At 47.3% G+C, this 11,196-nt stretch overlaps 1 protein-coding gene and 1 non-coding gene across 2 annotated transcripts; one reads left to right on the top strand and one right to left on the bottom strand.

Moving 5' to 3' along the window:
- Positions 1 to 6,576: 6,576 nt before the first annotated feature.
- V1513DRAFT_433210 (uncharacterized protein) lies at positions 6,577 to 9,960 on the top strand (the record flags this gene model as incomplete). Its single annotated transcript, XM_066896435.1, has 4 exons — positions 6,577 to 6,840; positions 6,975 to 7,459; positions 7,544 to 7,886; positions 7,948 to 9,960. 4 exons carry the CDS (start codon positions 6,577 to 6,579, stop codon positions 9,958 to 9,960), a joined length of 3,105 nt encoding a protein of 1,034 aa, XP_066751808.1.
- A 662-nt stretch (positions 9,961 to 10,622) lies between these two features.
- Positions 10,623 to 10,696, bottom strand: V1513DRAFT_t80. Its single transcript has one exon. It is a non-coding gene; the product is annotated as a tRNA-Ala (tRNA).
- Positions 10,697 to 11,196: the final 500 nt, after the last annotated feature.

The raw sequence follows: 11,196 nt of genomic DNA, 5'->3' as shown, positions 1-11,196 counted from the left end.
TATTTTGATTGATACGAGCCTCAGACTAGTATGTGCGCTTTGCTAGGTGCATTTTACTATACCGACACTGTCAATGGATGAGATTTCGTGGGATGAGGCTGTCACATTTTGGAAGTGGCAAGTAAAATTATGTGACTTTTGCGATCAGGAGATTTTGGTTATGTTTTTATTGTTTTTAGTTGCAATCAATAACGACAAAAATAAATTTCACGTGCAAATAGACGCCATACTTCGCCTTAAAGATATATCTCGTAGCGAAGCAGTGGGTCCAGAAATTAAAAATGTAAATTGCGGGGGCGGGCATTTTAGCAGATCGGCAAGGCATCATTGTTTGTTGCTTGCATTCATTCATACTGTGTTTGACCGTGCCTCCGACCTCCGAGATGTCGCACTACGAGACTTCCCATGGCCAGTCTGCACTTGGCGGGCCAGTAAATACCTATCCGCTCATGCACTCACTCGTTCAGTATTCAGGTCCACCAGATCGCCTCTTTACACAGACTTCAATGCTGCCGCACAGTAGTGAGTGTCTGATCATAAGCTAGACTAAATACTCGGGGGCCTTGTTTTCATGTCTGTCTCATCCAAGGATCCGTTAGTTATGCAGCTGGATACCGTAAATACAATGCTATTGATTCGCGAACACGGTCTTAATATATATAATTACTCTTTATACGTATCTATATAAACGATGGCGAGTTCGGCCACGTGACAGACAAACTCCCGGGGCCCCTTGCGGAAGAACCGATGACAATCCAGCAACCAACCACCGCCCAAGCAGCTCAGATCGTGGGGGTAATATGCATCTGAATAGAGCGCCGCCACATTATCTCTCTCGATTTTTCACGGTTTGGTTGCAACAAGGCGCGACCAAACGCGTTTCATGTACGTCAAAGCGACTGTAATCAAACAATAACATTACTTGTACGCGCAATATGGCATAGACGCCGTTACTCGGACATATTCAGTTAAGTCGCTACAAGTAGAAATTCCTATAACAAATCCAAATCTGTAATCTTCATACGCAAAGCTGTCTGTGGAAGTGGAGTTGACGCACAAACCAAAAGGATCCAGAAGGCAGTGACCGTTTTGGCCAGCAGAAACATTGACAGCCGCAATTTCCACTCACCCCATCACGTTCCGTCGGCATAGATGGAAGATCAGTTATGAGTGCTCATTATGCTCTAGTAAGTTCACTATTGGCATCAGTGGTCTAGTATTTTATGCAAGAAGCCGTCAACAAAGGAACCTGCAAATCAACAATTTAAGAGCAGAGTGCGGGATCAGGTTATCGATAAGATAAAGCCGATAGTCATTGGTAGACCAGACGGCCGCACACAATACTCATCGCGATGCCGTTGTTCTCGTCGCTAAATCGGGGTCCACGGATTTGACTGTGATGAAAGAAGGATTGAGCAAGGAAGTGACTATTGATCATGAGATCATACTGACGCAACTCAGGGGCAACATGAGTAGATCAGGGACGACTCACGATCCCGGTCACAACTAATCACCTTGCACCGCCACGACTTAAACAACCACACCCAGGGGCTACAATCCGCAAGCAACAGCCGTGTCGGGTCCATTTGAACTACCCAGCCCGGCTCGCCGCTGTCCGTGACAAGCGTGGTACATTTGCGTACGAGCCGACCCAACGACTTTTTTGATACACAGACTCGGGTACGGACGGACATTGAACGAAAGTCCCCATTTCGGGAACTATTATTACGGACTAGTGGACGGGTGGATTCGGATCGGAATGCGACTCACACGTCAGGCAACCTCTCGGTCCGACCTTCCTACAGCTGCATATTTATGTCTTTTGGTTGAAATCCAGGTGCTGTATTAACTATTAATAATGTAATTGACCGTGCAATTGAGTATGAGTGGCGCTATAAATATTTTACGTGGCTGGCTGGCTGCCTATTGTGCCACTCTACTTCGCGACCATGCCAGTTTTGTTCTCCACGCATTTCAAGTTAATGAATATCTTACTGCTTGGTTTCGATGTTAAATATTAATTCTGTTTCTGCAGCATATTTTTCGCGCCGTCACATGCACATGAGGTCCTAGCAAGACACCTAAATAATTATCCTGTCCGATGATACTCTGCACCGGCGGGCGGAATTAATCCGTGATTCTAGCATTCTAAGCCCGATCCACTGCTCATGTGCAGGGACAGTCCAGGGTCCGCGAGCGAGAAACTCTACTGGTAACTAACTGTACGGATTAATATATGCCGCGTCTTTCGGGCTCTAGTCAATGCCAAATTATTTACTGCTTCTTAATTAGAACTGCGAATAAAAAAAAAACAAAAGAAACGTCGATCTTTTGCCGTTCCAGGCATGGCTGCCTTAGCATGGAAGTGGCCCCTGCATGAATGTGGCCGGTTTATTTTGTGTGTATGCAAGCAAATTTATATGCCAGCTCAGGTGGCATGGAGCCAACCACAGACCATGAATTATTAAAATCCAAGCTTAGTTTGGCCATCGTGACCCAACTAATTGATTAAGTTAAACCCAGGCTGTAGGTCAGATTCGTAGTCAGTCTAAGAAATTAAATTTAGCCACTCACCCGGATACTAATGCCACTTTTACTAGCTTACAGCTAAATGTGAGTCGCCATTGCTTTTGTTTGGCTTCGTTTCAACAAAAAAAAAAAGGTCGGGTCTGGCTTGGTTTTGGCTGTATACAGGGTCCCACTCATGCTATTAGTTCTCAATGAATACTGTGCTCACAGCTTAATTACTAAAGGTCCATCTACTCGCCTAGGAGCGGGCTCGGCTCGGTTCTAATAGTTTTACTGGCATTCTCTTTCCACTGCCGCCTGCTGCACGCCACCGACATGTATTCATATTCCTCGTGCCCATTCCGCACTGGCGCGCTCATACGTGCCTGAAGCCAATCGGCTATTTCCACGAATCAACAAGCATGAATTTGTTTTCGGATACCGGTATGCTACACTGAGAAATATTGTAAGACCCGTGCAGTTCACCGAAGTTGTCTATTTGAGCATGACTGCTTTCTAGCCAAGCGCTCTGTATCCGGAGAGATGTAAACAAACGCAGTAAATGAGTATTGACATGACAACGACCGAATCCGGACCGTCCGCTGAACCTTCCGACGCGAGCGTCCGTTAGTCAAGTCCAACGAGGCATCTGCGTCAAAAGCCTGCCCCGGGAAAGGCAGTATGTGTGCAAATTGCTTTATACATTCGGATGAGCGCCGACACCTCCAAGATTCCACTCTGAATGCCTGAAACATAACGCACGTACACACCCTGCCGTTGAGAGGAACATACCACACAGTCAGAAGCTGGGCGTGCACTTAAAATTGGCTTGAGCGCAGTTCGCACGCGATCAGTATTCCAACGCCAAACATTTCGCGGGCGTCAGGGGGTCGTTGGCCATGAACAACGAAGTCGGACATTGGTAAGGCAAGCAAGGGGCGAGGTGCACACGTGTTTGGAAGTGGGAGAGAGGGGCAGAAGCATAGGCGAGTACATAAGCGACAACAATGAAATCTCCTACGTCGATTCTCGGACAAATGTAGATGGCTTTAATAATGTAGCTTATTTGTTTTGCATACAACCGGATGTATTTTGACCCATACCGTTACTGAAGCTCAACGTCTCCATTGGCTGCTGCAGCTAAGCTTCCCGGCATGACAGGTCTGTCAGGCCCTGGATTTTCATAATATTTGCTACCAAATCTAGAGTAGGCACTGCCGGGGGTCCAGCGTCCCGGCATGCGAGCTTCCAAGCGGGTATAAGCAAGCTGCTTTGAGAGGAAGTGGCGGATAGAGCTTAATTTAAACTTTCAAGTCTTTCGTGGAAGTGCAGGTAACATTCTCCGTTTGCATACTGCCCCAGATAAATTTCCGACTAAGAGCAGACGATTCAAGAGACTTTTTATAAACCGGAGTAATGGATGGCTTGGATTTAGGGAGAACTTGTCTATGCAACAGGCAGTTACTGAGTAATTTGGAGTCGGTGAAGTGATATTGGAGTACTACTTCGGACTTTGTCGCATGACTCCATAACATTGTCCTTAACTAGACAGCTATACCAAGCGAAAGTAACTCCGTTCCGATTTCGACACTACGGCGTCGGCTACATTATTAGCTGCTCTTGGCTTCGTCTGATCTATGCTCACTTTAGTTAGCCCGCCCCCCCATGAAATACACCACATCGTGGGATCTGTTTAGAGTTCGTGCGAGGCGCGGGTCCACCATACACAAGAATCGGCTCCTTAGCCTCGAGGCAACAGCTAGTCCGGATCGATTTTAACAAGTGGATGATCAAGATCGGACTCGAAATCACTTGACCAAACTGCGTATGTTCTGGATTGCTTAGGAGAGGCGAGTTAATTGGGTAGAGAAATTCGGCGACTCTCGAGGAGTCTCATTAATACTGATATTGGTTCTGCAAATTGCCTACTTGAGTCAATTCTCCACCAGTCACTTGCTCCTGCTCGGGAAAGAGATGAAAGGTGCTCACTATTATCGGGTGTCTTAAGCTTAAATTATCTCTATAGATTTGCAATGTAGATCTATAGCCAGCCGGGTCGATCAACAATATTTCATTCGGCACTGACGGTAGTAGACAGCTGACGGAAAATTGCGGGTGGTTTTCCGCATCGGGATCCTAATAGTGCGGGTCAGATCTTGGGACCGCGATAATCATAAAGAAGCAGTCAAGTTAAAAGTTCAGGCAGGTTAGGTACTGCGAGGACGGGACGATGACTGACCAATACCTGACTCTGGTTGGACAGAAGTAACTAAAATAATAGGGTCCTATATTTTTTAATCACTTGATCGCGACTCATATATAACGGCATAGACAAATACATATTTGGCGATGCGACGTCTACGTGGATTGAGAAGTTCGTATTATACCTAATTTATACACTTGCTCATATACGAATCTTTGTAATTAGGAAAGAAAACTTCAAATAATGAGTACTAAATATTTTAGAGATCTCACGGCAGCGAGTTGACTGTAATAATTATGACATTTTGCAAGGTCACGAGGACTAGTGCTGGTGAAGAAGTGTAAGTTGAGAAATTTACCCAGCCGCTCTATGCTGCGACTTTTTTTACGTAGGTAAAAAGTGACCGGTGACGGGTCTTATGCCTGAAAGCGCCACTCGGAAGGCCACTAAGCAATAAGAGGCTAACTTGAAGAACCAAAAGTGTGGAAGCGCCTTTGGAAGACAGCCAAAAAGCAAAGTGGGGATTGCAGTACGACTTTGCCTATTCGAGAATGTCCCTGCGCGCCAAGCGACACCCACATCCACGAGCGCGCTCGCGTACCTCGTCCGCAAAAAGCTTCTGAGTTTCGCGAGTGTTTTCGCGTGAGATAACATCTTGCTTGCACGAGGACGACTACCATATTCACTGTGCGTTGTTGATCATTTACTGATTACCATTGTCTAACTATCGTGCGTGGCATATTAAATCGAGGACAAAGTGGGCAAACGATAGATTTAAGTGTCAGGCAGGGTCTTCAGGATCCACAGGAGCCCGGTACCAGCAGCACAAAGTCCAGTTTGTCTGCCGGGTCGGGTTCGTACGTCGTGCCTGAGACAGAACATTGGCGCTCAAGAGTGTGATAAAATAACTGAGCTCTGCCTTCGAGACTCGATTGGTCACAGCCGCTAGTCTCAGGCGGCTTCTGCCGTATCCTGTAAAGTTGGACCTGCGAGTGTTGTACACAATAATATGTTTGAGGACTCGCTTCTTGCCGGTAGTGGTAGACACCTTAGCCTAGCAGTTTTCAGCACACAGTCTAATGGCCTACCAATAGCATCTGCATCGATTTTGGTTGTTAGCCTCAAGCCACTCCGCGAGTCTATGCACAAGCGGGAGTTTAGTTCTAATGCGGCTAGCGTTCTTCAACTTAACTAAAGTGGGGTCCTGTCGACTCTCGTCTGGCTTGTCATTTAGTTTGATTGTAGCACATACCAGAGCTCGCTGTCTGTAAGGCAGCCAATTGCTACCTCGAATATGCAAATAAGAGCAGTGCACCATTTAATGCTGTCTAGAACTTCTGTTGTGAATACGCCGTCGAGAGTAGGGGCAGTTTGGGCAAGCCAGCAACAGCCGAGGGCGTCGGCGATGGTACGGGCAAAAGTCGGCGGGCGACGGCGAGCAGTAAGCTATGCCTGTTTGGGTTAGTAGTTTTGCAAGTTGTCTCAGATTCCTATCCTAGCCATCAAGGAACTTCGGTGGCAGGTGCACCGCCCGCCAGCGGACAAGCCGCCGTATAGGAAGGCCCGTTACATCAGCCACCGGCTAAACACGCGCCACCTTATTCGCCCCGTAAGTGCAACCCTAATGTGAACCTTTGTGGCGGTGTTCCCAGTCCCACTTGGAATAGACGTCCGAACTCTGCATAGAGTGCAATTATTACATTTGCGGTGGCTTACGGCTGGCTTGGTGGCTGTTCCTTGGTGGCTAGGATAAGTTCGGACCCAAATTGTTCCATATACTGCCCTGGTCATCCACGGGTCAGAGAGTAAATGCATGTGCACGTCGGGTCCTCCGCTGCCTCGACTCGTCGGTCGTCTATTCATTCATGTCTGGCTCGCTCTGTCACTTTGTTCGGTCACCCAGTCGACTCTTCGCTCGCCCCACCGCCTGGCCATTGCCTCTATCCATTGGTGCTTCCTCTCGCCTTCTTGCTCCTTCCGTTCGTGTCGTGTGTTCTCTTTCCCGTTCGTTTATCGTCCGGAAACCTGTGCGACCGACCATCGATCGTACCGATTCCTGGCTGCCTTTGTCCGGCTTGCATGCTCGTTCAGCTGTCTACAACTTCGCCCTCTGTTCTCTTTACGTCCCTGTGCGGACTGCGTCCTCTATTGTGTAAGTAGTCGAACAATCATCTCGCCAATCACACTACCGCTGTTCCACGACTATATCGCGTCGCCGTCGACGGCATCCGGCAAAACGGAGAGTATTACCACAATCGTCCAGGCGACGTCCGAAGTCACGCCGCCGACTCCACCGCCTCATCATCACATAGCTCCCGATTCTAAAGCACTTGCCTACTACTATCAGATTTTGTCGCCTTCTCCGCCTATGGACAAAGAAGACACCACAATGCCGAATGCGTCGACCCTAGTCGTCTCTACATCCTCTTCCTTCAACACTGGCACCGCCTTTTCGTCCCGATCACCCGACGAGGGCACCGACACCGGTCCAGAGTCGCTGTCTTACTCGCACTCGGCGCGGTTATCGTTTCTGACAAAGTCGACGATTACAAATATTCCAGCGTTCGAGCAGCAAAGTCCGGTCGATGAAGAGCTCTGCAAAGACGACCCACTAGCCACCAAAATTTGGCGACTGTATTCCAAAGCAAAATCGAGTCTGCCAAATCAAGAACGAATGGAGAACTTGACTTGGCGAATGATGGCCATGTCTCTTCGCAAGAGAGAGAGACAGCAGCAGTGTATCTCGCGGTAAGTTGATTTTTGTTTGCAACAGTGTCGGACAAGTCCTTGTCAGTTTCTTGTCAAAGGTGTACTCACACTTTCTTCTACTAGAATGCAAAGCGGCTCGACGGTTTACAGCGACGGCCTGAAGTCGATTGGTGCTACGTCAAACGCGGCGAGCCCGGTTACTTCTGACGGCGGCAACGCATTTATCGACGAGATCACGTACACGCCTTCGTCTATCGTTGGGTCGCCTTCTGGATTAATTGTCTCACCATCATCTGAACCGCCATTTAGTACATCTCATGCTACGAGCTCAGCAATCCCAATAAAGTCTGGCAAGAAATCAGCAAAGAAGGAGCACGGAGCTGTTGTCTCCTTCGACCTTCCTGGAACGGAACTCGATTTTGAGTCGATATCTCATAAGAGTTTACTGGACGATGACGATCGATCTGTATGCTTGCTTATTGCAAATTCGTTAACTTTTGGAACAGTCCGACTAATGTGCGATACAGGCAAAGAAGCGACCAGCAAACTTTTCGCCTATGGTCCATCCAAACGATATGACAATCGATGCTAGTTGTGGCGCGGGTATTCCAGACTACAATCTTGAGGAGCATGATTCGGTCAGCTCGTCATTTAATCCATCCCACAACCCCTTTGCTCTTGCCGATAGCTTCTCGCATGGTGAAGATATGGGTCTCTCGACGAGTGGTAACCACTGCCTCGCATTCTCTCCGGTCGCGTCTCCCATCAACAGCACCGGCGCTCCTACCTTTCCGATGTACAGTAATCAATCTCTCGCTTCATCCGTCACCTCACAAGACTTCTATTCTCCACCCCCTTCCGGCCCACATTCAGCAGTTTCGACTCCACATGCTATGGCAGAAACTCGGGAATCACTGTTCTTTGACACAATAACGACACACGAACCGGCGCCAAATCGGCGGAGTATGAACTTTCCCACGTCACGACCAAACTCGCATGCCGCACGCCCTGGACTGTCGCACTCATTCAGTTACTCTGCTATCCACGATGGCTTTCCACCACCGCCACCAGGTCAACATACGCCGGGTATCTCATCGAACAATTTTTATGGCAGTGGAGGGTTCAATTTCCAGCATGTTGATCCGTCGCAAGTCCTGCACCCCGAGTTTAGTATCGGAAAGTCACTGCCTGATAGTCGCAGTAACATGTTCCAGTTCATGGACACAGAACTTGACGACGACGAGACGATGTTCAACGGTACTAATTCGGGCTCTGAATTCCTTGATCTGCCGAATGACACGGATATGGTCGGTATTCAAGGTTCAACCAACAATGTACATGATTGGCATGGACGCGGAGCCCATCAGAGCAGCGAGTCGGGAGCAACTGGATTTCCAATGGCATCTTCGTTGCCTTCACGTCCAGGATTCAATGGCCCGCCCAGTATGAACAATATGCAGGATCACTGGGCACAGGGCCGGTCAAATGCGCCTGGGTTGAGTTCGTCAGTGCATGATCTTCAAAATCGAACGAATCAGGACACGTTTGGGCGGAAGCAGAAAATCGCTCGGACGGCGTCCTCTACGAACACAGCGTCTCTGCTGCAACAGAATCTCACCCGAAAGGTACATTCTAATCCTGGTACTCCTCCCGAACAATTCAGCCCGAACAGCACGGGAACGAACAGTTCGACAACTGCGAGCACGACTGCTAGCAATGGTACGTCCGTGACGTCGACCGCAAGCCCGAACTCTGGTGAGAGTCTACATAGCAACGGAGTGAGCAATGGCAATACACATGGAACGCGACAAGTGAACGCGGTGTCGCCCTCTGGCCCCGTCGATCCCAAGAATCCAAACGTACAATTCAACGGTCAGCCGACGACATGCACAAACTGCCATACTCAAACCACTCCGCTCTGGCGTCGAGATCCAGAAGGTCAGCCCCTGTGCAATGCATGCGGTTTGTTCTTGAAGTTGCACGGCGTCGTCCGGCCGTTGTCTTTGAAGACTGATGTTATAAAAAAGCGAAATCGTGGTGGCGCGGGCGTGGCCGGTGCTGTTGGCAGTGCGTCAGGGCTGAATCGGTCAGGGTCGAAGAAAGCTACTAAGAAGAATGCGATTGTCGCAGTTGCTGCTGGGCCGGTGCCGATTAGGACAGATTCGGAGAGTCCACCAGCTGGCGCTGCTGGTACGATTGGTGCTGCGGGAATTCCAGTTATGACTCCTGCTTCCTTCCACAGTGCCACTCCACCTTCGCAGAATCAGCCGTCACCTCAACAATCGCAGCCATCACCGGCACAGCAGTCGCAACAGTCATCTCCGCGACAGATTCAGTCACAGAAACCGTCGCCGTCGTCTTCCCATTCCTCTCCACAACAGCAACACCAACACCAACAGCTGACTGTGTCACAGAGACAGTCTCCAATCGTGAAAGGGGAGGATGAGTCAGAATCTACGAAGATTGCGTTGAATCAAAAATCTCTTGCGGCATCGGGAACCAACGGTAACCAATGGGAATGGTTAACAATGTCTTTGTGAACGGCGGTGTGATTTTTGGTTTAAGGTGTCTAGTTTTCAAATTGTTCTAATTGCGGTTATTATTGGTTCCAATGGTCTGGTATTTTTGAAAAGGTCTATGTACATTTAACACACTTTTGTATATTTCTCTTTTACAACTAATTTTTGTTCATTTTTTTGTTTTACAAGTGAAAGTTCGCGTTGCGTGTTACTGGATTGGATGTTCTTTGTGAATTGGATCATTTTACACGGATTTTATGCGATATCATTGGCTTTTTCATTTACGCTTGTTCGGGATCTCTTGGTCGTGAAACTTTTATTTTTCTTCCTTCAGGTTCGTTAATGTTTTGTCATATATAGATATTACGACTTTTTCTACCTTTAGTGTAAGTTTTTAATTTTTGAATATACGCATGGATATATTGGGGGATACACAAGTTTTATTTTTTTTTGGATTACGGGTATTATATACATATGCGTTATGTTCTGTGTTTTTTATTTTTTGTGACTGATAATGTATCATTTTTGAATATGATCTGTTGAGAAAGATTGTCTATGTAAACCCAGCCTACAGAAGCGGAATAGATTTAAGCACCAAACTTCAGTGCTGAAGCAAACGAAAAAGAACCAAAGCACAAAAACAAAAACAAAATTTTTTAAAAATAAAAATAAAAATAAAGATTTGGACAAGTCCGGAATCGAACCGGAGACCTTTCGCATGCGAAGCGAACGCGATAACCAACTACACTACATGCCCTCATTAACTTACATTCAATGCGTAGAAATCCTGATAAGACAAAAGACTAAAGCGCAGCGGGCCGGGAAACTTTTGTGTAGAAATGCTTTCAATCTTTTATTTATTTATTTATTTATTTATTTATTTATTTATTTATTTATTTATTTATTTATTTATTTATTTATTTATTTATTTATTTCTTTTAATAAGTTTAAGTTATTTGGTTTTATTATTTTATTATTTTCGTCAAAACTTTTGCCGAATCTCGCCTCTGCGCTGCGCCGCCTGCTTCTTCACAGCTGTGTGGCTTCGGCCCTACGGTTCTTGCTCGTCAGTCTCGGGCCACCTCCCCCGAGCTACACAACTCTTCTGTCTTTCCGCTGAGTCTTTCTTCCGTTGCCTCCTCAGGTAGGTTGACTCCGTCGGCTCCGGGCACGGATGGCCCTCGCTGCTGTTATCTCTTGCTGGCTATGACCCTAAGTAAGGAGGTCATACAAGTCATGCAAGTTTCATGTATATAG

The sequence above is a fragment of the Lipomyces chichibuensis genome (assembly GCF_038497645.1).
Source record: "Lipomyces chichibuensis strain CBS 12929 unplaced genomic scaffold V1513scaffold_35, whole genome shotgun sequence".
Taxonomy (NCBI): Eukaryota; Fungi; Ascomycota; class Lipomycetes; order Lipomycetales; family Lipomycetaceae; genus Lipomyces; species Lipomyces chichibuensis.
Note: the sequence above shows the minus strand (reverse complement) of the source record. Positions and strands in the feature narration are given on the sequence as shown.